At 34.6% G+C, this 26,634-nt stretch overlaps 1 protein-coding gene and 1 pseudogene across 2 annotated transcripts; both read left to right on the top strand.

Moving 5' to 3' along the window:
- The window catches only part of LOC113063701 (ras-related protein Rab-27B-like), a 29,430-nt pseudogene extending 28,851 nt beyond the window's left edge, over positions 1 to 579 (top strand).
- A 12,356-nt stretch (positions 580 to 12,935) lies between these two features.
- Positions 12,936 to 26,204, top strand: LOC113064492 (sia-alpha-2,3-Gal-beta-1,4-GlcNAc-R:alpha 2,8-sialyltransferase-like). Of its 2 annotated transcripts, XR_003278827.1 has the most exons (5): positions 12,936 to 13,453; positions 19,255 to 19,374; positions 21,564 to 22,121; positions 23,100 to 23,566; positions 26,121 to 26,204. XR_003278827.1 is itself a non-coding variant. In XM_026235371.1 (4 exons), exons 1-4 carry the CDS (start codon positions 13,290 to 13,292, stop codon positions 23,380 to 23,382), a joined length of 1,125 nt encoding a protein of 374 aa, XP_026091156.1. In that variant the 5' UTR covers positions 12,936 to 13,289; the 3' UTR covers positions 23,383 to 23,707. The 2 variants fall into 2 exon arrangements, 1 of the variants encoding a protein (XP_026091156.1); XM_026235371.1 differs by lacking the exon at positions 26,121 to 26,204 and having other exon boundaries at positions 23,100 to 23,707.
- Positions 26,205 to 26,634: the final 430 nt, after the last annotated feature.

Here is a 26,634-nt window from a genome sequence, read left to right on the forward strand (position 1 = left end):
TATCACAATATTACAGTTTTTTTCTGTATTTTTGATCAAACAAATGCAGGCTTGAAACTTCTTTCAAAAAACATTAAAAATAGTCATGTTTCCAATCTTTTAGTCTGTGCTGTACCTACATGAAACACATATCATAATTATTCAAATAATCAATGTCTCATATCTTCATTATCCTTGACTCCCAATTCAGTATTTAGGATTTTTGTGCATCATCAACAGTGATCTTGCGTGTCTATAAAATGATTAGAATAACAGCATTGCATTATGCTTTGAGACTGAATGTTTAGGTTCTTCTGTGTTGCAGGTTCATCCACGATGAAAGGCATTATTCCCAAGAGCAAAACCAAAGGCACTGACTTCTGTGGAGTGAACAACTACTATTATATAATCCGCTCTGATCTGGGCTGCTATATGCAGTCGAGTAATTTCAATAAAGGTTTAGACATCACTATTTTCGGTCTGCACCCTGCCTGCCAAAACGGAGACCATTACCTCGGTCACAATGAAGGCTACTTCTACATCATCAAGGGTAACTCTTACCGTAGATCACCGATCTGTCGACTGACAGCGGTGCTGTAGTTTACAGCCTTCATCCCAACTGCCAGGGTGGAGACCACTACCTCTCAGCCTTTGGCAAGTTTTACATCATCTTCCAAGAGAAGGGCACTTTACCGGAGAACAAACCAACATGAATCACGACTGGGAAGCCTGTAGAATACAGCCTGCATCCCAACTGCAGAGACGGTCTGTATACTGGGGCCTGCCAGACCACTACTACTTCCTCAAACCCGTCTCAGATTGGGGAGTCGAGTACTACAAAGGACCAACTTCAACAAAGACGGACTGCACTGCTGTCTACTCGGTTCATCCCGACGTTCTTAACTTCCTGCCGGAGGGCTGTCTGTAACCAAAGGCCCAGCATTTGGCGTTTGGGAGAATATTTAAACCATAACTAATGACAGCAAATCACCTGTGACCTGGCAGAAGAAAATTAATAAAAAGGTTGGCTACAATAAGGAGAAGATGTCCCAAATCACGCCACACCTGGAATATCGCCACGTCCGCCTCTGTTGAATCCGGAGCCCTTTCCGGGTTAATTGCGAAGTTGCAGTTCTCCTTTTCTGCAGAATATGGAGGTTCGCACGTCAGCACTGAAAACGAGAGCTGGGACGAAGCGACCGAAGTAGAAGAACATCTCACAGTCGAGCTGAAGCCACATGAGAGTTTATATCTGTGGCAGTACAAACTGGGTCTCGGACAAGAACCGGTGTTGTTCTGCCGTGATTTAAAGATTTACGATGAGCCAAATCCTCCATCTGAAGTCCCGCTGCCACGCGCGCAATCATGAACAATTATCAACAGTCAATGTTGAAGATTGACCAGTCAAAAAGCATTGCATTCTTCACTCATCATGCATAAATGCCATTTGGATTTTACTTTCAATATGTTAAATAAAGCTGGCATACTGCTTTTAAAGTTTTTGGTGTTTTCCTTGACAGTCTGTTTCTTTACTAAAATGTTTAGCAATGATATGTTCACACAATGCAAACATTATCTTTCTTAAGATGCAACATACAAATCTTTAAATAATCGAAATAAATGAAATTTGTCCCAGGCATATGACACCACAGCTACAGGGTGTTCAGTGATTTATTTCACCAAATATGTTGTTCGCTTATTAATAAGTTAAAGGTAAGTATTTCTATTGCATTAATGTCAATGAACTTAAAAAAAAAAAAAAAAAAAATCTTGAGCGGCTCTTAAAGGAGTGGCCCTCACATGTGTGTCTGAAGGACCAGTACACTCTCCTCACAACCTCAGTTTACTGGCCAGTCACACACACACACACACACACACACTATCATGTAATAATCACACAGCTAGCTCTTTCCTGCACTCTCCTGTGTCCTCGTGTTCACAAACCCGTGGCTCGAACGCAGCGCTCTGGTGAAGAACATCGATCCGGTGTCTGCTCCTAAAGAGCCGACTCAAAGCCCGGTCACAGTCGCAGTTATAGGACACAAATCTAATCTTTGGGAAGGTAGTGTGTGTGTGCTGACCCTCCTCTCATGTCTCTGATAGATCAGTTGTGTGCTAATGATAATGAATTCTCTCTGTTCTGTCAGTCTGATGGTTCTCAGGAGAGTCTTTTGTTTTAAATAGTTGGGAAAATCTAAGTAGAGCGGAGATTCCCAGCCTGATCGATTCCCTCTAACTACACTATTGATTAGCTGCAGTAACATTTATCATTTATTAATTATGAGGAGTATGGACTAGGAAGAGTCTCTCTGTCTCTCTTGATGGGGTCAGCAGCCGTGAGCGGAGATCATTTGGTGCATGTATGAATGTGCTAGAGACATACACCGACACGTCTGAAACATGACTCTGCGTCTTTGACTTTCATCTCCTCGGGACGGATCATGAGTGTGACGATCTCACTGAAAGAGGAACGTCACACACACCTGCTTCGAGGAGGAGTAGAGCGTGGACGAATCTTCATTCTCGGGTGAGTAACTCTTTATGTTAGTAGCATGACTAGGTTTAGTTGGTTACTCCCCATCACAGAGCGAGATGAAGAGGCGAGCGATGTAACCTTGTCAGAAAGAGTGTTAGGCGTCTAAAAATATCCCTGATTACTGGTGCAGCCCTGCAGCTCCAGAGACCCGATCAAAGTATTGATGAGTGAACCCCAGCCTTAGAGAACACGGAAACAACCGCAACAGAACTATTGATCAGGAGCTCGGCCTATCTCTGTATGACAGCCTGTTCCCTGCTCACACACACACACACACACACACACACACACGCACGCATTACTGTACTCATGTGTGTGTGTGTGATTTCGCTCGCTCTCTTTCCTCATCCATCCATTTCCTACAGGAGTATTGATCGAATAGATCCTTTGATGAACATAAGATTCTTTTGAAACCGAATCTTTTGTAACACCGTCTAACACTAAAAGTTTCTATTACTTTTAAAATAAAAGTTTAAAATGTTTATTTTATATATATATATATATATTCTTTTTTTTTTTTTTTTTTTTTTTGATGATTTGATGATTCCTCTCATCCCCTGAGGTAACAACAACTATATTGAAGGGCTTTTATATACAGCAGTCAACAGGCAACCTTAATAATAAATCCTTTTATTAGTTCTCGGATTTGCTTGAGCTACAAAGAACTATTGAACATAAATAAAATGTGCAAGGATTTTGAAAAAATACCCTTAGAAAGAGCTACTGCATTACTGCATTCAAACTGATTCAAATAATTCGCGAACCCTATACGAATTCTCGAATTGATTAAAATGATTTTTCGATCCCCAAACTGACTCAATGATTCGCGAACCCAATCCGAACTCCCGAACTGATTCAAATGATTCGCGAAGCTGCTCCGAACTCCCGAACTGACTCAATGATTCGCGAACCCAATCCGAACTCCCGAACTGATTAAAATTATTCGCGAAGCCGCTCCGAACTCCCGAATTGATTCAAATGATTTTTCGATCCCCAAACTGACTCAATGATTCGCGAACCCGATCCGAACTCCCGAACTGACTCAAATGATTCGCGAACCCGATCCGAACTCCCAAACTGTTTCAAATGATTCACGCTCCATACTCTGAACTAGGAAGAATTAGGAAGCGTGTATTGTGAAGGGGGCTCTGAAAAGCGGCAGTGAAGGCAAAGGATTAAAACCTCTATTAAAACAGATGTCCAAATGAATGTACCAGTATGCTAAAAGCACGTTCTGGGCACACGGAGAGGTGGTGTATGCTCAAGAGCTATATTTGGAAGTGGCCATACTGAGTACAGGTGTGTACAGGCCCACTTAAAGCACTGTATATATTACATTTTGAGTGTATTTTAGCTTAATCTAAATAAAACTAAGAAATGTTGCCTTCGCAGCTAGCTGAAATAAAAGGAGTTTAAGTTTTTATTATTTCAGTTAATGATTATTTCAAGTATTGAGCATGTTATTTATGGTTTTAGTTAATGATAACAGTCCTGCTGATGATAACTGTGGTGTGAGTTTCCTCAGCGTGATTCATCTGATGTCTCTGAAGGTTTTTTCTGTTTTTCTCGTGACTCACCTTTTCCCTCCACAAGACAGAAATTACCCTGAAAGTGATTCTTCGATCAATAACAACACACCGACCAATCAAGTGCTCCGACCCGGGGTTAAGAACCAATCAGCAGCTCAACACTCGTCCTGCTTCAAGAGCCTGAGAAAACACAGACGATCAAGAGGTTTACAGGTCAGGAGAGACACTTTATAACCAGACATCAGTCTAGTGAAGCTGGAAACATTGTCAAATAAATACGATCCAAATAAATACGAGAGAGAGAGAGAGAGAGAGAGGGAGAGAGAGAGAGAGAAAAAGAGAGAGATGTCTATGTGTAAAATATGACAGGCAATTAAGTCTTTTCATAAATACGGCCTAGATAATGAACTTTTACGCTATTACCAACAGTGATGCAATGATGTGAGACTGAGGCCGTAAACATGAGATCCCACCATCAGAAACCTGTGTGCAAAAGGTCATGCTTGTTCCCATGGAGACAGGCCTGTAGAATGCAGCTGTCAATCATATCTGTTGCTACTGGAGACAGAAGAAAACCGAAGAAAGACACCAGAGTGAATCCAGTTTGGACTCCTTTACGGTCAAATACACAGCCTCAGAGGTGGCTTATTGCTTTTATAAAAATTGCATAAAAATGTACATGCATTTTTTTTAAACTATGAATCAACAGCTTATGCAAATGGAGTTTGGAGCTGTAACTTGCCTTTAAGATTTATAATTTCCCATCGAAAGGTGCTAGTTAGTAAATGCTAAACATCACTGCTGTGTCATGACATGATTTGCGACATAAAAACTGAGATTTTAAAAAGTTATAATTATGAAATAAGAAGACGCAATTATGGCATAAAAGTTATCATGCAAAAACATTATGAGATAAGTCATAATTATTAGATAAAATTAACAATTATGAGATGAATGGCATAATTACAATTATGGCATAAATTGTTTAAATTATGACAAAAGTTATCAAAATGCATAATTTTAAATAATGGCATAATTATGCCTTATTAAACAAAAAAGCATAATACTTTATATAATAAAAATAATAATGTAAAAAAATGTATGAAGCATGGCTCATTAAAACAGTTTAGAGTTGAAGCTAATTTATCTGTTTTATAATCTCGCATTTAAAGGCACTAGTCTATGATTTTGTTGTGAAATGAAAATGAAAAAAGTTTTTTTGTCAAACGTCACGGATTTTGTTGTCCAAGTTTAAATTATGAGCAACATAATGAGATAAAAGTCAAAATGATGAGATCAGAAGTCAAAATAATATGGCATAAATAGTTGAAATTACAACATAAATCAATGAGATAAAAGTCATGATAAGAAAAATATCATGTGTTATAAAAAAATAATAATTCCATAAAATGTTTTATTTCTTTTTGTTTTTTAATTTATGAAACAGTGTGGTGTTGTTGCTATTAGTTTAATAATCTTGCATTTACATATGCTAGTATATGATTTTTTTTTTTTTTGTAAAATTAAAATTATATATAAATTTTCTAGTTTTTATTTATTTAAGTTGGATGTACTAAAATAAAAAAATATATATACATATTTAAAAAAACTGTAATAACAATGACAAAAACTAAAAATGACTTAAACTTAAACAAACTTTAAAAATTAAAAACATAAAAAAAATATAACTGTTATAAAAGTATAACTGTTTCTGAGCAGTAACAGAGTCTCTGTTTGACTTTGTCTCAGTTTCGTCCTGTAAAGAATAACGAGTTTCCTTTATGTCCTTTTCTCTGTGTGTCAGAGGTCTGATGGTCTTTACCTCATTTTGCTCATAAGTGAATTCAGCGTTTTAGCGGCGGATCTCAGGAAATATGATTTGCTCTGAGATATTTCAGGCCTGATCGGGCAGGTGGCTGTCAGACGGCGAAACTCATCGATAGTTCACGGTAAAATATGGGCCTCCTCACCACGAACCCCAAACAAGCCTGGCACGCGTGGGTCGGCAGAGCAGCAAGGGGTTAATTAAACACTGCTCCTTCTTTAATTGAAAAGACAGAGTGTGTTATTAGTGGCTCTCCGAGATCAACGGTTCACCTGAGTGGAGGTTAAAGAAGATCCACTCGTGCTCAGGACAAGATAAGAATGGAGCACAAACCTGTCTGATAATGTCTCATGCTGTTACATTTTAACACCTAAAATTAACACAAATGTTTCCCAGACGTTTACCGTTCCTTTGGAATGAATCCCATGTAATGTTGACAGATTCATTTTCATTTGAATGGTTTGAATCTATTGAATGAATCGAATAAATGATTCACAGATCAAGTTGTGGCAAAACCTTTTTTTTTTTTGTTACTTCTGCTGTTTAACACATTTTTGGATTTTGTTATGAATAAGTTATTTTTTTCAGAAGCCTTTAACTTAAATTCGTGAGCTTTTCTGTGTGTTTGACCTATTAAGTAATGCAGGTGTAGTCTTGAGATATAAAATCACAATTCTGAAAAAAAGTAACAATTTCGAGATATAAACTTAGAATTCTGAGAAAAGAAGTCAGAATTGCAGTTTAAATTCACAATTCTGAGTTTTATCGAGAACTTGTGAGTTTATATCATGCAATACTGAGCAAAAAAGGTTTATATCTCACAATTCTGACTTTATAACTTGCAATTTTATATCTCACAATTCTGAGGGAAATAGTTAGAATTGTGAGATAAAAAGTCACCATTACCTTTTTATATTCACTGACGGAAACAGGCTTCCACGGGGAACTAATTATTATTTTTTTTTTCTTATGTGGCAGAAATTTGTTTCCTGTGGAAACTATGAATAATCATGAGATTAAATCACAAAATTATGAGATGATCAAGATTGATATTATGAAATTATGAGTCCTAATGTGTGAGATTAGAAGTCAAAATATGAGTTATAATTATGAAATAAATCAAAACTATGTGAAAAGTCATAATTATGAGTTTAAATGTAAAAATTACTAGGTAGGAAATCATAATTATGACATAAAACAAATATGACAAAATAATTAGATGAAGTCAAAATTATGTGATAGTGATAAGTCATTAGAGGTAAAATCTAAATATGAGATAAAAAGTCAATTATGAAATAAAAATAACATCTAAGTCATTATTATGAGATAAAATGTCAAAATTATGATATAAAAAGTCATAATTATGACATAAATTTTTAAATTATGACATACAATAATACAGTAAATATGACAAAATAATTAAACGAAGTTTAAATTATGTGATAAAAAGCTATTATGGTTTCAAAATTGAGATAGTGATCATGAGATTAGAAGTAACGTCAAAATATGAGATAAAAATATATTAATCATAACTTTCAGATTAAATGTCAAAATAAGAAGTTATGAGTTGAAGTTATGACAAAAACATATGTATGACAAATCAAAATAATAAGATAATGATTCGTAATTAAGATCAGAAGTCAAAATATGAAATAAAGTCTCATAATTATGTTCTGAAACATTTTGAAGTCATATTGGTGGCTTTTTCATCTCATAATTTATTTTTTTCATTATTTCGACATTATTTTGACTTGCGTAGTCTGTCATAATGTATATTTTTATGTCATAATTATGATTTATCCAACCATGATTCCCGCCTGGATAAATACTTTCTACATGTTTTCCAGTCATTTGTCTTATTCTGTAGTTGGATTTGTTTTGATGTATTTTTATATTTTATTAATTTTGTTGTTGCTTATATAATATTTTATAATGTAATGCATTATATTATGATAATAATTATTATTATTATTTGTTGTTTTTATTTATTCTGTGAGACTGCATCTAGGATGAGGATTTTTTTCTCTTATTATTAGTTTATATTTTGTGTATTTATTTATTACTCTGTGGGGTTATTTTATGATAAACTAAATTACAAAACATTGTCATAAATATGAGATAAAAAGAATTCATATTATAAGATTTAATGTAAAAACTATGAGAAGTTAAGTATTATATTAAAAAGTAGAAATTATGAGTTAAAAACATAAGTATGACAGTCAAAATAATGACAAAAAAAATCTAAGTTATGAGAGAAAAACTCATTAAGACAAACTAAATTATGAGACATTGTGTCATAATTATAAGATAAAAATTCAAATTTATGACGTAAGAATTCAAATTATAAGATTTAAAGTCAAAATTATGAGAAGTCAATTCTGAGATAAAAACATAAGTGACAAACTCAAAATAATGACAAAAAGTTAAAGTTACGAGAATCAAAAAATCTTAAAATATGAGATAATGAATCATTATCAGAACAACACTCGTCACACTATACACACGTGATTGGCTCATTATCTCATCCTCTGTTCAAGCCTGGACTGAATCTGTCTTTCTCTCGTTCGGTAATGAGTCTTGAATAAATATATGACTGATCGTGTGTTTGCTCTGTCGTTCCAGAGAGGAGCTCACGTTAACCTGGAGAGTTAATAAGAAACCAGAGACTGAGATTACAGGATCAGAAAAGACGCTTCCTTAAACAGCAGTTTATCAGCATTACTGACACGAGTTATCATCTGTAGAGTCTCCCCGTCTGTCTGAAGCTGATACACGGGTTACATGTGTTAAATAAAGATGTTTTTATCTCATATTTTGACTTCTATTTTTACTTAATATCTCACATTTTCAACTTTTAGTCGTGACTTTTTCTCTCCTCACTTTATAGCATTAGTTTGACAATGTAATTTAATTTTTTATATCACAATTATGATTTCTTATTTTATATTTTTGAATTACAAACAATTTTACATAACAATTTTGACTTTTTATTTCATGTTTATGATTTTTATCTAATAATTTAACTTTTATTCACATAATTATGACTTAATGTCTCATAACTTACTTTTTTAATTGTCATAATGACTGTTTCTCTCATAACTTTAACTTTTTGTCATTATTTTGACTTGTAATATCATAATTTACTTTTTATTGAATATTTATGACTTATTCTCATAATTATGTCTTTACTGTCACTTTAATAACTTTTTCTCTTATAAATGACTTTTTATATCATAATTCTGACTTGTTATTTAATTTTAACCCTTTTATCTCATAATTTGACTTATTCTCGTAACTAGGACTTTAATGTCTCATATTTTAATTTTTTGATGTCAGAATGACTTTTCTGTCATTATGTGGTCTTTTCAAATCATAATTATGTCTTTTTATTTCATTTAAATTATCTCATAATTTGACTTATTCTAATAATTATGATTTATGTCTCATAATTTACTTTTTAAATTTCATAATGACCTTTTCTCTCTTAACTTTGACTTTTTGTCGTTTTATATTGTAATTATGAACATGAACAATTATCTCATAATTTGTCTTTTATTCTAATAATTGATATAAATGTCTCATAATTTACTTTTTAATGTCATAAAGACTTTTTCTCTCCTAACTTTGACTATTTGTCATTATATGGACTTTTTATATCATAATTATGACTTATTTCATATTTATGATTTTTATCTCATAATTTGACTTTTATTTCCATAGTAGCCTTTAGTTAAACCACAGACGTGAATTGTGCTTTGCTACTTTCTATTGCTTAGTGTATTTTAATGGAATAGAAAGATGTCGCATCTTAAATGCTTGTTTCTACTAAAAAGTTAATGTTTAGGAGTATACTATCATAAAGATGATCTTAAGTGAATCGAATTGGACTAAAGGCCATAATTAAGTATGCATAATGAAATTTGTTGCTAACCTTAAACATGATAAATAGTGATGCTTGGCTAAACCTTCAGTGAACATGAGGACAGCAGCAGATCTTATCTCACACACACACACACACACACACACACACACACAGGAATGTGATGAGACATAAAAACACACACAGCAGCTGAATAGATCATCTATTAGTTACTGTACACACACACACACACACACACACACAATAACAGTCTTTGTCCTGGCTGGATTTGTCCGTGTCATCAGAGGTTATAAAAGATCATCAGTTTTCACACAAAACTAATATTTGCCCAGGGACATTTCAAGTTAATTTTAGTTAACGTTTTTCGCACTGTATAAACTTAATAATTTCTCTCATTCTAGATATTTTAAAGTAAATACTAATTACTGTTTGCTTTAAAATTAGTACTACACTTCCAGTTTAGACGAGATCTTTCTTCATTCATGATTAACTACTAAAATGCTTAAAGGGACAGTTCACACAAAAACTATTCCATCATTTAGAAGCTCATTTCCACCACAGAAGAAAAAGAGCTATGCTTTGGTAAAGCATAATTATGGCATAAACATTTATAATTATGCTGTAAATAAAAATTTGAAGTTGTAAGTAAATCTTTTTTTATGTATCTTTTAATTTATTTTTAAATGTACTAGCCATTTTGAAATAATATTGAAATAGTATCTACACCAATTTTTCTACACAAATTTGAGATAAACAGGCATAATAATGAAATAAAACATCAGAATTATGAGATACTGACTCATAATTATGAAATAAAACTACAAAAAAGCCATAATTAATGCATAAATAGATCCTTCACCGTTGAAGGGATTTATGGGTAAAAAGTCTCACTGTCATGTTCCTGTCCCTCTTTTTGATCTGAGAGAACTGTGTTGAATCAGAGATTTCAGAAATATTGGGCAGCACGACTGGAGTAATAATGCTGAAACTTCTGCTTTGATCACAGCAATCAATTACACACTCACTCTCACTTTCTCACTCTCTCACTCACACTCTCTCTCTCAATCTCTCACTCACACTCCCTCACTTTCTCACTCTCACACTTTCTCACTCTCACTCACACGCCCTCACTTTCTCACTCTCACTATCTCACTCTCTCACTATCTCACTCTCTCACTCACACTACCTCACTCTCACTCTCTCTCACTGTCACTCCCTCACTTTCTCACTCTCACTCTCTCACTCTCACTCTCTCTACCTCACACTCTCTCACTCTCTCACCCTCACTCTCTCTCTCAATCTCTCACTCACACTCCCTCACTTTCTCACTTTCTCACTCTCACTATCTCACTCTCTCACTATCTCACTCTCACTCTCACACTCTCTAACTCACACTCTCTCACTCTCTCAATCTCTCACTCTCTCTCTCAATCTCTCACTCACACTCCCTCACTTTCTCACTCTCACTATCTCACTCTCTCACTATCTCACTCTCTCAATCTCACTCGGTCACTCTCGGCTAAATGTATTATTATTTTATATCGTTATATTTCACAAATATATGATCCACTTCTTTTTTAATTCCAATTTTTTTTGCGATGTTAAGAACAGGGTTTTTACACTTAAAACTGAAAACATTTTTAAAACTAAATACATTTATAAAAAATAAAATAAAAGTAACTTGCAGTTTGTGTGTAATTATCTTTGATATTACTGCCAATTTCTGAGTGAAAATTTTCTATACCAAACTTTTTTTCAGTGTATGGCCTAAAAAGTTTACATTATGAGTTAAAAAGTCTTAAGTATGAAAAAAAAGTCGAAAGCTATGGCATAAGTCTTAGTTTTGACATAAAAAGACACAAAATATCATAATTAACATGTAAAAAAAATTAGATTTTATGTCATAATTATGTAATAAAATGTTGAAATTGATATATAAATATGGGATTAAAAAGTTTATCATATAAAAAGACAAAACTTTAAATGAATTATGACATAAAAGTCAAAACTATGACATTAGATTTTTTTATCTTACTTGAAATAAAATACATTTTAACTAAAATAGTATATATTAAAAAAGAGTTTAGACATATACAAATATGCGGTATATATGTGTGTGTGTGTGTGTGTGTGTGTTTATTGCAAATGTTGTTTTGTAGGTGTATTTTGTGGAAGATCATATCTCTCTGCTCCAGAAAGTCATTTATTTTAAACCTGTGTGGTTTTGCTCCACTGAAACTGATCTTTAATTCTCCCTGCATCTACTGGAATTGACGAGTCCTTCATAATTATTCCCTTTGCAGCCTTTTAACTTTTCATGAGAGAAGGAGCAATTTTGCAGCTTTTATTGTGTTGTGTTGAGACATCAGATATTGATATTTGTGTGGTTTATATCCTCTGCTGCCTCTAATAAAGTGCTTTAAAGTGCTTTAGACATTCAGTGTGTTTACAAAAGACCCAATTCATCTTCGGCATTCACTAATAGCTTTATGTAGTTAAAATTTACAGTTTTAGTCTATGTTTCTTCAGCAGGGGCCTGAATTGAGTGAGTGTGTGTGTGTGTGTGTGTGTGTGTGTGTGTGTGTGTGTGTGTGTGTGTGTGTGAATGCATGTTGTTATAAAATAAGCTTTGATAAAGTGAGAATGAGAAGCTGTAATTTCCAGAAATTATAATTATGCATGAGTCATAAATCCCTCACAGTCTGAGTGCATGAGCTTTATTCTGTGTTCTGTAATAATAAAGCATGATGTTGGGATTACAGTAATCTCTACCGCTGCAGATACTGTAATAACATCACTGCTCAGATTATTATTATTATTATTTATTTATTTCTTCTGCTATGTCGGATGATTCCACTTCAAAGTTCACCTGGAAAATAAATTTGTCATCAGTGTTTGAAGCCCAGCGTTGCTTATCAACAGATAACAGTTAAGCAGTAGATGTACTGTAAGTCAGTTCTCTTTGTTCCAGACCTCCACCATACATACACACATATATATATATATATATATATATAAACAAATATAAATTGAATAAAAATATAAAAGTGTTTGTGTCAGTTTTTATTTTTATATTTTTTCATTTTAATTTCATTTTTTATTTTTGTCATTTTTGGTTTTTATTTGTCTGTTCTGTTCAATTCAAGTTTATTTGTATAGCACTTTTTACGATACAAATCGTGTGTGTGTGTGTGTGTGTGTGTGTGGCATATCAGGATAATCCGTGTCCCCTTTGGTGTCGGCGGATCCTCCAGCGCCTCCGTCTACGGCACTGACTTGTTTATTATTTGAGTTTAGGATCTGAATAGGATCGAGTCTCCTTTAAGTATCGCCTGCTGTTTCTGCACTGCAGCCCGAGTGTGATCGGAGGAGATGTTTCCAGGCGAACGCCGATATCAGACGGAGATCCGGCATCATGGCAGCGGCTGGTGCTGATGAGAGACGCCGCCGATCCCTGCTCTTCATCAGCGTCTGAAGCGACGCCTCCCGCATCCGTCATGCTCGTTCTCCGTGTGTGAATCGCAGTGCTTCTGGGCTGAGATGGTTCGGGTCGTCAGTGTTCTGGGTCTGGTGATGTTCAGCGTCGCTTTGCTCATTTTGTCATTGATCAGTTACGTGTCCATCAAGAAAGACTTAATCTTCACCGCCCCGAAATACGCCAACGCCGGCGGGCCGCGGATGTACATGTTCCACACGGGCTTTCGGTGAGTGGGCATGTGTGTTACGACGCTCATTCAATAAATCAGGGACATATGATGCTTATGATTGTAATTCAAAAAGGGGGGCGTTTCTAATGCGCATGTGTGGAGATATTGACTTCATGTAGATTAATAAATGCGTGCTTTAATCTAATTTTGGAAAGGCCTCTGTTGTCCTTCTGTGATGATGCTCGGCGCGCATGCGCAGATCGCTCCTTGATCATCGAGATGAACGAACCCACATTCTCATATTTCGCAGAGTAATGATTTCTGAACATTCAGCTGCTGCTTTCATATTCTACAGTAGCTATATGCATCATGCATTCGATTCTAACAAAGTTCAAAACTAAAGCTCGTTTTTAGCATTTCTCCATGAAGATTTCCATTGCACAAAAGGTTCTTAATAGTGGAAAAAGGTTCCTCAAATTATTCAAATGTTCTAAATATCAAGATGTATTATTGTAATTTTTTTTATAGACGAAGAAAAAACGTTTTTTATTTTGCATTTGGCAGTTATTATAGTTAACTAAAACTAAAACAATAAAAAACTGAAATAAAATACAATTTAAGAAAAAACGTGTGTGTGTAAATAAAAAGTAGAATTCAAAATATTAAGAAATGTAAAAATTAAATATATATATATTTTTTAAATAAAAAATTAACACTGATGAAAGGCATTGTTGTGAAACCTGCTTTTCACAGGTTTTATTTTAAAATTATTTTAAGATGTGATGCAATTTTGTTAAAGGAATAGTTCACCTAAAAATTAACATAAGCTGAAAATGTGCTCACCCTCAGGCCATCCAGGATCAGGGGCGTTGCACAAGATCCCGGACCCTATGTATAGGCAGGGCCCCGATAACAACACCCCCTTCCTTAAAAATATCTAGCTAAAATTAAATATATTCCAGACTTTTCAAGGGCCCTCTCTTCCTTTAGGGCCCTAGTAATCAGTACTGCTTTTACCTCCAGTCTGACGCCCCTGTCCAGGATGTAAATGAGTTTGTTTCTTCATCAGGTTTGGAGAAATGCAGCACTGCATCAGTGTCTCATCAATGGATGCTCTGCAGTGAATGGGTGCCGTCAGAATGAGAGTCTGATAAAAACATCACAATAATCCACAGCACTCCAGTCCATCAGTGAACATCTGGAGAAGACAAAAGATGAAACACATCCAGCATTAAGATGATTTTAACTCAAATACGAGTCCATAATCCATAACTAGATAGTAAAGTTTGTTTTCAAACTTTAAGTTGGCTTGAAAAAGCCTGGCCAGAAAGTTAGAAAAATGTAGAAAGTTTGAAAAGCTTAAAAAGTTGTAAAAATGTAAAAGTTTGAAAAGTTAAGAAGTTTAAAAAAGAAAGTGATTAACATATTACTAGCATTATAAGCAAGTGACTACCATGTCGTTAGCATGATTAGCAAAGTTGTTAACATGTTTCTAGCATGTTGAGAGCATGATTTTAGCATGATTAGCATTTTGCTAGCATGTTTCTAGCATGTGACTAGCATGTTTCTAGCATGATTAGCATGTTGCTAGCATGTCGCTAACATTTTGCTAGCATGATTAGCATGTTGCTAGCATGTTTGTAGCATGATTAGCATGTTGCTAACATGTTTCTAGCATGATTAGCATGTGGCTAGCATGTTGTTAGCATGTTTCGAGCATGATTAGCATGTTGCTAGTATGTCGCTAACATTTTGCTAGCATGATTAGCATGTTGCTAGCATGTTTGTAGCATGATTAGCATGTTGTTAACATTTTAGTAGCATGATTAGCATGTGGCTAGCATGTCTCTAGCATGATTTTCATGTTGCTAGCATTTTATTAACATGATTAGCAAGTGACTAGCATGTCGTTAGCATGTTTGTAGCATGATTATCATTTTGCTAGCATTTTGCTAGCATGATTAGCATGTTGCTAGCATTCCACTAGCATGTTTGTAGAATGATTAGCATGTTGTTAACATTTCGCTAGCATTTTGTTAGCATGATTAGCATGTTGCTAATATGTTTGTAGCATGATTAGCATGTTGCTAGCATGTCGCTAGCATGTTTGTAGCATTATTAGCATTTTGCTAACATGTTTCTAGTATGATTAGCATGTTGCTAGCATGTTGCTAGCATTTTTGTAGCATGATTAGCATGTTGCTAGCATGTTTCTAGCATGATTAGCATGTTGCTAGCATGTTTCTAGCATGATTAGCATGTTGCTAGCATGTCGCTAACATTTTGCTAGCATGATTAGCATGTTGCTAGCATGTTTGTAGCATGATTAGCATGTTGCTAACATGTTTCTAGCATGATTAGCATGTGGCTAGCATGTCTCTAGCATGTTGTTAGCATGTTTCTAGCATGATTAGCATGTTGCTAGCATGTCGCTAACATTTTGCTAGCATGATTAGCATGTTGCTAACATGTTTCTAGCATGATTAGCATGTTGCTAGCATGTCGCTAACATTTTGCTAGCATGATTAGCATGTTGCTAGCATGTTTGTAGCATGATTAGCATGTTGTTAGCATTTTAGTAGCATGATTAGCATGTGGCTAGCATGTCTCTAGCATGATTTTCATGTTGCTAGCATTTTATTAACATGATTAGCAAGTGACTAGCATGTCGTTAGCATGTTTGTAGCATGATTAGCATGTTGCTAGTATGTCGCTAGCATGTTTTTAGAATGATTAGTATACAACTAGCATGTTGCTAGCATGATTAAAATGTGACTAGCTTGTGGCTAGCATGGCTAGCAAGTGACTAACATGTTTCTATGCTAATCCAGGTAAAACCAGTTGATTCAGTTAGAAACCAGCTAAGACCAGCGTGACAGTGGCCAAAACTACTTTAAAACCATGTTAAAAGCATGTTTTTGACATGATTATCAAGTTACTAACATGTTGTTAACATATTTCTATGATAATCGAGCTAAAACCAGTTGATTCAGTTAGAAACCAGCTAAGACCAGCTTGACAGTGGCCAAAACCACTTTAAACCATGTTAGAAGTATGTTTCTAGTCTGATTAGCAAGTTACTAGCATGTTATTAACATGTTTCTATGATAATCTAGTTAAAACCAGTTGATTCAGTAAAGAAAACCACCTAAAACCAGCTAAAGCCAGCTTGACAGTGGCCAAAACCACTTTAAACCATGTTAGAAGTATGTTTCTAGTCTGATTATCAAGTTACTAACATGTTGTTAACATGTTTCTATGATAATCTAGCTAAAACCAGTTGATTCGGTAAAGAAAACCACCTAAAACCAGCTAAGACCAGCTAAAGCCAGCTTGACAGTGGCCAAAACCACTTTAAACCATGTTAGAAGTATGTTTCTAGACTGATTAGCAAATTACTAACATGTTGTTAATATGTTTTTATGATAATCTAGCTAAAACCAGTTGATTCATTAAAGAAAACCACCTAAAACCAGCTAAGACCAGCTAAAGCCAGCTTGACAGTGGGCAAAACCACTTTAAACCATGTTAGAAGTATGTTTCTAGACTGATTAGCAAATTACTAACATGTTGTTAATATGTTTTTATGATAATCTAGCTAAAACCAGTTGATTCATTAAAGAAAACCACCTAAAACCAGCTAAGACCAGCTAAAGCCAGCTTGACAGTGGCCAAAACCACTTTAAACCATGTTAGAAGTATGTTTCTAGTCTGATTAGCAAGTTACTAACATGGTATTAACATGTTTCTATGATAATCTAGCTAAAACCAATTGATTCAGTAAAGAAAACCACCTAAAACCAGCTAAGACCAGCTAAGGCCAGCGTGACAGTGGCCAAAACCACTTTAAAACTTGTTAGAAGTATGTTTCTAGTCTGATTAGCAAGTAACTAGGATGTTGTTTTCATTTTTCTATACTAAACCACCTAAAACCAGCTAAGACTAGCTAAGGCCAGCGTGACAGTGGCCGAAACCACTTTAAAACCATGTTATAGGAATGTTTCTAGTCTGATTAGTGAGTAACTAGCATGTTGTTAGCATGTTTCTATGTGAATCTGGCAAAAACCAGCTACAAACAGTGGATTCAGTAAAAACCAGCTAAAAACCAGCTAAGACCAGCGTGAGAGTGGTCAAAACCACTTAAAAACCAGTTTGGGAGACTAGCCAAAACAACTGATCAGCTTAGGCTGGTTTTAGCTGTATTCTCAGTAGAGAGTTTTTAAGGTTTGCCCTGGTAGTAGACAGCTTAAATATATTATAAGCCTTATTTTTCAAAAGTTTGTACCCCCGCAATGAAAGTCTATGGGATTTAAGGTGGTTTTGGTAGTCTGGTTTACGAAAACCATAAGCCGAATCAGTTAGAAAAGATATAGCAACCCGAGTCAGACCAGTCTGAAGGTCTGACCCGAGTTTGGTGGTTCTAGCTTGAAAGCTCTAGGAGGAGATAGTGTTTAAAATTTGGCTCAGAAGAATAATAATAATAAGATTAAATAGTAGATCAGTAAGTTGGCTTTTTCAAGCCAACTTAATAACACTTCCTCCAGTGAAAAAGTGCATCTCTTGTTGTCTCTCACATCAAAATCCAGCCACATATTTGTTTATAGCTGTTTTGGCTTATAAACACTGCTTTATCTGTGCAGATTTCTCTCCTGATTCAGACCAGTACACTTTTACACTGGAGGAAGCATTATTATGGATTAAAGGCTTGCATTTTAGCCTGACCCAATGATTTGAAGTAAAAATGTTGGATTTATTTCTTACAAACATGCAGCTTTTGCCCTAACAAAACACATTTTGCCATTTATTTGGATGACAAAATGTGATTTAAGTTTTAAAAAGAAGCACAGCTGTTGCAGATATATACACAGCAGCATGAAGACTGTATAAAGTGCAAGTAAAGCCCTGTGTGTTCTGCTGTTGTGGTTGTGTCAGTCTGTGGCGCTGTCCTTGGTCCTGATTTACTCCTCTGGCAGTTTTATGTCCAGTCAGTAATCAGATGCTTTTTCTGCAGTCAAGGTTACATAGCACGAGTCATTTTGTTCCCGGCACGTCTTGTTGACGATATGACCATATGTTACTCAGCTTTACTATGAGTCATTTGAACTTGTGCCAGTGAAGAGAGAATATACGCCAAAACTAGCAGAACCGCATTCAAATGTGTTTTAACCCTTACGCTGTGCTGAAAATCCTTCACCTAATTTGGTTTTCCTGAAAAAGGTGGGGTTTTAAAAAAACTGTTTTATACAACAGTTTTATACAACAGCTGCCATAAGAAATCACTCTTAACAAATGAAAGATAGTACGACAAAGATATCGCTTTCCTCACCGGACATTCAGACTCATGTTTTATTGTGAATATGAGATTAAGCTGAAGAATGAATGCTGTATCAGATCACACTCTCAGTCCATCTCTGTCTCATAACACAATGAGCTTTAATACAGTGATACAATCAGCTTTCAATGAAACGACTCAACAATCCTTTATTACTAAAGTTATAAAGTAACATTTCTGAATTAGTAACAGATCTTGAACTCAGCTGTTAAACTGTCCAACTGAGATCTGAATTTGTGGCGGAAGAAAATAGTTTTGATATGTGACATATATTGTGAGTGGCTTGAGATGTTTTGAAACAGACTGAGCTTTAACAAACGAGAGTGAGCAAATGAGCAGGCGTGGAGTATAAAAGGGGCCATCGACTGCCCCGGGCACAGGCTGACTGACAGCGGTCTGGATGGGTCTCATTGATTGGAGCCGCTTTCAGCAGCTGCCGTCAGTGGGACGACGTGATCGGGTCGTCCTGTGATGTTGAACAGAAACAGTGTTTCTCATTTCCTCTGTCTGTGCATCTTCTCATCAGGTCCCAACTGGCCATGAAGTTCCTGGATCCTGCGTTCACATCACTGAATAACGCGCTCAACGAGAACCTGCAGGAGTCTAGCAGCTGGAGGTTCAACAAGAGCGCTTATTTACTGCAGAGGTGAACCTTACACACACACGCACACAATCTCACACATACATCTCTCTCTCTCTTTCTTTCTCTCGCTCTCTCTCACACAAACACACACAAGCACAGTGGAGAGGATTCTAATACTAGCTAGAACATTAATTCAGAGTTAATCTAAAACCCTCCATCATCCCCAGCTCCACCTGTATTGATCTGCTATGAATTATTTTATATGCTATTTGTGCAGCGCTGCAGTATGTCTTAAATACTCACAGCACCATATCAGCTCATGTATTGGCAGTAGCAAGTTCATGTACTTGCTTGCAGCAGCAATAATCTACAAATACAGCGATAACTGACAGCAGCAGCAATAATCTACAAATACAGCGATAACCAACAGCAGCAGCAGCAATAATCTACAAATACAGCAATAACAAACAGCAGCAGCAGCAATAATCTACAAATACAGCGATAACCAACAGCAGCAGCAGCAATAATCTACAAATACAGCAATAACAAACAGCAGCAGCAGCAATAATCTACAAATACAGCAATAACAAACAGCAGCAGCAGCAATAATCTACAAATACAGCGATAACCAACAGCAGCAGCAGCAATAATCTACAAATACAGCAATAACCAACAGCAGCAGCAGCAATAATCTACAAATACAGCGATAACCAACAGCAGCAGCAGCAATAATCTACAAATACAGCAATAACCAACAGCAGCAGCAGCAATAATCTACAAATACAGCAATACCCAACAGCAGCAGCAGCAATAATCTACAAATACAGCAATAACCAACAGCAGCAGCAGCAATAATCTACAAATACAGCAATAACCAACAGCAGCAGCTGCAGCAATAATCTACAAATACAGCGATAACCAACAGCAGCAGCAGCAATAATCTACAAATACAGCAATAACAAACAGCAGCAGCAGCAATAATCTACAAATACAGCAATAACAAACAGCAGCAGCAGCAATAATCTACAAATACAGCAATAACAAACAGCAGCAGCAGCAATAATCTACAAATACAGCAATAACCAACAGCAGCAGCAGCAATAATCTACAAATACAGCGATAACAAACAGCAGCCGCCGCAATAATCTACAAATACAGCGATAACCAACAGCAGCAGCAGCAGTAATCTACAAATACAGCAATAACAAACAGCAGCAGCAGCAATAATCTACAAATACAGCGATAACCAACAGCAGCAGCAGCAATAATCTACAAATACAGCGATAACCAACAGCAGCAGCAGCAATAATCTACAAATACAGCGATAACAAACAGCAGCAGCAGCAATAATCTACAAATACAGCAATAACCAACAGCAGCAGCAATAATCTACAAATACAGCGATAACCAACAGCAGCAGCAATAATCTACAAATACAGCGATAACCAACAGCAGCAGCAGCAATAATCTACAAATACAGCGATAACCAACAGCAGCAGCAGCAATAATCTACAAATACAACGATAACAAACAGCAGCAGCAGCAATAATCTACAAATACAGCGATAACCAACAGCAGCAGCAGCAATAATCTACAAATACAGCGATAACCAACAGCAGCAGCAGCAATAATCTACAAATACAGTGATAACCAACAGCAGCAGCAGCAATAATCTACAAATACAGCGATATCCAACAGCAGCAGCAATAATCTACAAATACAACAATAACCAACAGCAGCAGCAGCAATAATCTACAAATACAGCGATAACCAACAGCAGCAGCAGCAGCAATAATCTACAAATACAGCGATAACCAACAGCAGCAGCAATAATCTACAAATACAACAATAACCAACAGCAGCAGCAGCAATAATCTACAAATACAGCAATAACCAACAGCAACAGCAGCATAGTTTATTTATTCCGCCAAGACCAAATACATTAACATTGTCATATCCATTACCATGCTAAAATCTACCAAGAGTTCTCATGATAGAACTATGGTAATATAGTTGTTGCCCTTGTTAAATGTATCCAATTTAATACTTTTTAAAATATTATTATTCTTGAAAACATCAACTTTCACATGTGTACTTAATATTAAATATTAATAAATATGAATACTTTTACTACTATTTACTATACTATGAATTACTATTAATTAGTAATATTATAGTTGGTGTTGTAATTATTTCACCCGTATTTTTTCTTTCTGATTCGCTCATTTCATGTTGTTGCATCTGTTTTTCAGTAAAGAGATCGCCCAGTACATCGACGTCCCGCACAACTTCACGCTGACCAAGAGCAGCGTTCGCGTGGGTCAGCTAATGCACTACGACTACTCCAGTCACAAATACGTCTTTTCCATCGGCGAGAACCTCAAGTCTCTGCTCCCGGATTCGTCTCCAGTCCTCAACAAGCGCTTCAACACCTGTGCAGTGGTAGGAAACAGTGGCATCCTCACCGGCAGCCGCTGCGGCACGCAGATCGACAGCTACGACTTCGTCTTCCGCTGCAACTTCGCGCCCACCGAGGTTTTCCGTCGCGACGTAGGCCGACGGACCAACCTCACAACCTTCAACCCCAGCATCTTGGAGAAATACTACAACAACCTGCTGACCATTCAGGACAGGAACAACTTCTACCTGAGCCTGAAGAAGCTGGACGGCGCCATCCTGTGGATTCCCGCCTTTTTCTTCCACACTTCGGCCACGGTCACGCGCACGCTCGTGGATTTCTTCGTAGAGCACAAGGGCCAGCTGAAGGTGCAGCTAGCCTGGCCTGGAAACATTATGCAGTACGTCAACAGGTGAGATCTTACGTCGCATTTGAGAGCTTAGCTACTAAAAATAATACTGAAAATAAAAAGAACGGTAAGCTAATAATAGTTATTTGGCTCAAAAAAAATTATCGCAAATTTTAATCAAATTTTACTTTTTCTTTTTACATTTTTCATTGCAGATTCACATAAGCACAAATCATATTTGATACTTGTGGTTTGCTCGTAGTTTTTGTTGCAGCAAACAACCGCGTGAAATAAAAAAATTTACCGGTGTTTTTATAATGATAATAATTATAATTTTTTATATTTTAAAACTAAAATCTTCATCAATAAGTAAGTTCTTAAATATATAAGTACCAATAATATAATTCTTTGTTTGTTTTTATATTTATTATTATTATTATTATTATTATTATTATTATTATTTGAGAATGTCTTAAATTCTTAAAAAACAAATACATAAATAAATATTAGAAAATTATTGCAAACTGATAGATTTTTTAAGATGTCAACCTGATGTTAAACTGTATTAATATTTTGAAAACTAAAGTTAAAATAAAATAAAAATATTACTAACTGTAACTTTTTTATTTCTTAAACTAAATAACTCTTAAATAAATAACAGTATCAGAAATTTATTGAACATGGATTAATTGTTTTCAGCCTGATATTAGTAGTATTTTAAAATTAAATACTTTATTAATAAGGAACAATAATAAAACAATTTAATCAGAATTGCTAAAATTTTTATGAGCATGTTTATATTTTGATACTTTTTATATTAATTTTTCAAATAGTTTTATATTTTTTAATTTTAAGAATTAAACTCTTTCAAGACTCATAAATAAACAAATAATAGAAAATAATAATATTAATAATAATAATAGAAGTTTATGTATGTGTTTTAATTAACTATTTAAATAACAGCATTAACTATATTAGATATTAATTTAATTTAATTTAATTTATAGAAGGGAAACCGAGATGTGTCTTGTGTGTCTGCAGGTATTGGAAGACGAAGCAGCTTTCGCCGAAGCGTCTGAGCACAGGGATCCTGATGTTCACGCTGGCCTCGTCTCTGTGTGAACAGGTGCACCTGTACGGATTCTGGCCCTTCGGCTGGGACCCCAACACGGGCAAAGAGCTGCCCTACCATTACTACGACAAGAAGGGCACCAAGTTCACCACCAGGTGGCAGGAGTCTCACCAGCTGCCCACCGAGTTCAAACTGCTCTTCAAGATGCACACAGACGGTGTCCTCAAACTCAGCCTGTCCCACTGCGCCTGAGGTCAGAGGTCAGGGTCAGAGGTCAGCGGTCAGGGTCAGAGGTCAGAGGTTTGGGCTAATGGATGCTTGTTGTGATTGCTGTGGATTTTATTTCTACAACTATCGACAGTGGAGTTATCAGTAACTAATATCGTATTGAGGCGATCAGGGATGGAAAGGAAAGTTGGTGACACTTTACAGTAAGGTAACATTAGTTAATGGATTAACTAACATCAACCATTACAGTTTTAACCTTAGTTAATAAAAATAGGTTTATGTTTGCACATCCATACAGCAAATTTTTTTGATTATATATTTCAAAATAGCCAAAAAATAATAATGATTTCAAAATATATTTACATAAAAAAATCAATCCATCCTTCAATTAATTAATTTAAAGACTAAAAAATAGATTAAAAAAGCCTAAATAGATATATTTATGTAAAATATATATTAATATATTTTTTGGCCATTTTTAGAAAATATATTAAAAATATATAATTTTTGTTTATATATATATAGCCTCCATGTAATACACTCACATACAATAGATTTGAAGAAAAACTTTAATTGCTGTCTATAACGTGTGAATATATGAAATAAGCAAATGGAAATATATTTAGAAATGTATTTTTTGACGCTAAAATACATTTTAAAAATATATTTTGGTATTTCATGGTTGAAAACAATTATGATTATTATTATTTTTACTTTTCAAAAACATATCTCATTGAGTTTCACTGTTTACCACACACACACACACACACACACACACACACACACACACACACACACATATATATATATATATATATATATATATATATATATATATATATATATATATATATATATATATATATATATATTTAGCCAGAACCTTTTATTTTTATTTTATTTATTTGCAGTATGGGCATATCTGTTAAATATTAGATTATTAGGAAAATGCTTTAGACATTTTTTTCATTGTTAGTTCATGTTAACTAATGCAGTTAACTAATGTTAAGGAAAAGAATCTTCCTGTAAAGCTGTATCTGCTCAAAGCTTTTATCAATTCAATTTATCAAAGCAGCATCATTTTACAATATAACCGGAATATAATGCAAATAATACTGAATATAATGCAGTTCTTTTAAGTATTTATCTACAGAGCAGAAGGTTTTTCTTCAGAAAGTCTAGTTTTGTAAATAGAAAGGGAAAGACAGCACTTATTTTCTGCATGACGAGTCAAGGCTGGATAACTAGCTTATGTTGTTGAACTATTATATACACACACACAGTTAAGTCTACTAATCAAAGCATTTAATTGGACACACCCTGTGTCAATCAATCAGATGGGCGGGGCTTCTTCAAGGAGAGGCTGTGATTGGCTCGTGAGGGCTGCAGTAATATCAGTGTTTACTTTACATATGATATCGCTTATGAATTATGTTATTTTATGTGTGATTCATGTGTTGATGAATGTTTATTATTTCTGTGTGTGCTGGAAACCAGGTGTCACGTCCTCTTAAACATTTGTTCCTCTTTAAAATACAGCATTTTTTTATAGATGATAATACAAAAATATTATATATATATTGCTAAAGAATACGCTAGAGTTGTTTGTTTTTTTTTCTCCCATACGGCAAAAAATATATATTTTTAAACATTTCAAAAATGGCAAAAAAAAACTCAAAATATATTTACTTAAATATATTTTCTACCAATTTTTTTTTGCCATTTTTGCAATATTATTGAAAATATATTTTAAAAGTGTATATGTATTTTTTAAATGCATTTAAAAATATTTTTTGCCCTCTATGATGAAAACGTTATTTGTTCTCTGTACCATTTGAATTAAAAAATACTGAATAAAATTGTAATATTGAAATATATTTTGTGAAATCAAGGTTGTAAGCAAATACATTTTCAATTTCAAAAATATATTTCATTGTGCTTTGCAGTTTATTAACAGCATATACATTTAAAATATATTTTGGCCAGAAAATAAAATAAAATAAAATAAAATAAAATAAAATAAAATAAAATAAAACAAAACAAAACAAAACAAAAACAAAACTAAACTAAACTAAACTAAACTAAACTAAACTAAACTAAACTAAACTAAATTAAATTAAATTAAATACATAAATAAATACATAAATAAATTAATACATATTTTTTGCCATATGGACAAAACTGAATCGAACGCAGAGAAGTATGTTCTGTTTTCAAATAATAATAATAATAATAAATAAAATATATTATTATTTTTTTTCCAAAACATGAAAGTCTTCACTTCTAAACTTCATTGTGATGTTATTGCTCAAATATTATTATTTCAAGAATGTTATGTCTTGATAATTTCGGCTTTGTATATACCTGCTTTTTTAATAAATGAATATTTATGTTAAACAAGTATGTGTTAAATTGACCAAAAGTAGCAGTAAAGACATTATTATGAAATATATATATATATATATATATATATGCACACTTTCAAACTCAATTGTGATATCATTGCTCACACGTATATTATTGGTCCAGATTTGAGCAACAATGTTATGTTTGGATATATTGAGTTTATATATAAACTTTTAAGTCAGGAATAAATACTTTTACGGTACAGACATCATCATCAGGACTCACAGACATCATTGTATGCAAAGTTGAATGCAGTTATTTGGATAATACCGACTTCTTTTGATTGTATTTGCTTCTTCTGAATGTCTTTCGATTGTAATGTCAGATCTTGACGTTATATTCATGTTCTTTTATAGTGTGACCGGTTTGATTCTAAACACAGAAGGACGTTCCTGTTGATGTTTTCATGACGAGCGAACAAATAAACTTCCGTTCCACACATCAAACGTGTGTTATTACATTCTTACACATGATTTATTTAGTCTGTGTTCAGTTTGTCCTGCTCTTAAAACAGATTTATCTGCGGATGACCATCAGATATATTCCTTAAGCAGTCATTTCAGCCAGGTTTTTGTTTACAGTTGTCATAAATCAGGGTTATATGGTGAGGAAAGTTCAATATTTCACCATTAGAGAACATCACGGGACGACGTTTAAGGAGAAACGTCCTTCTGAACATGATTTAAAACACAAAAGTCAGTCAAAAGCAACAATATGTTATTGATAATCCATATGAAGAGGAAGAGAAAACATTGATCACTGTAAAAGAAAAGAACATCATTTTTTTCCCATAATGCACTTCATGCACACATTAAATTGCTTCGCTGTTAAAATACACACATTGTCTGAAAGTGTTCTGTTCAAGTGAGT

The sequence above is a fragment of the Carassius auratus genome, chromosome 46, assembly GCF_003368295.1.
Source record: "Carassius auratus strain Wakin chromosome 46, ASM336829v1, whole genome shotgun sequence".
NCBI classification, from domain to species: Eukaryota; Metazoa; Chordata; class Actinopteri; order Cypriniformes; family Cyprinidae; genus Carassius; species Carassius auratus.

Coding starts and splice junctions, on each gene's coding strand:
- LOC113064492 (XM_026235371.1), top strand. CDS start 13,290: ATGGTTCGGGTCGTCAGTGTTCTGGGTCTGGTGATGTTCAGCGTCGCT. Junction 13,454..19,254: donor ATGTTCCACACGGGCTTTCG/GTGAGTGGGCAT, acceptor TCTTCTCATCAG/GTCCCAACTGGCCATGAAGT. Junction 22,122..23,099: donor ATTATGCAGTACGTCAACAG/GTGAGATCTTAC, acceptor GTGTGTCTGCAG/GTATTGGAAGACGAAGCAGC.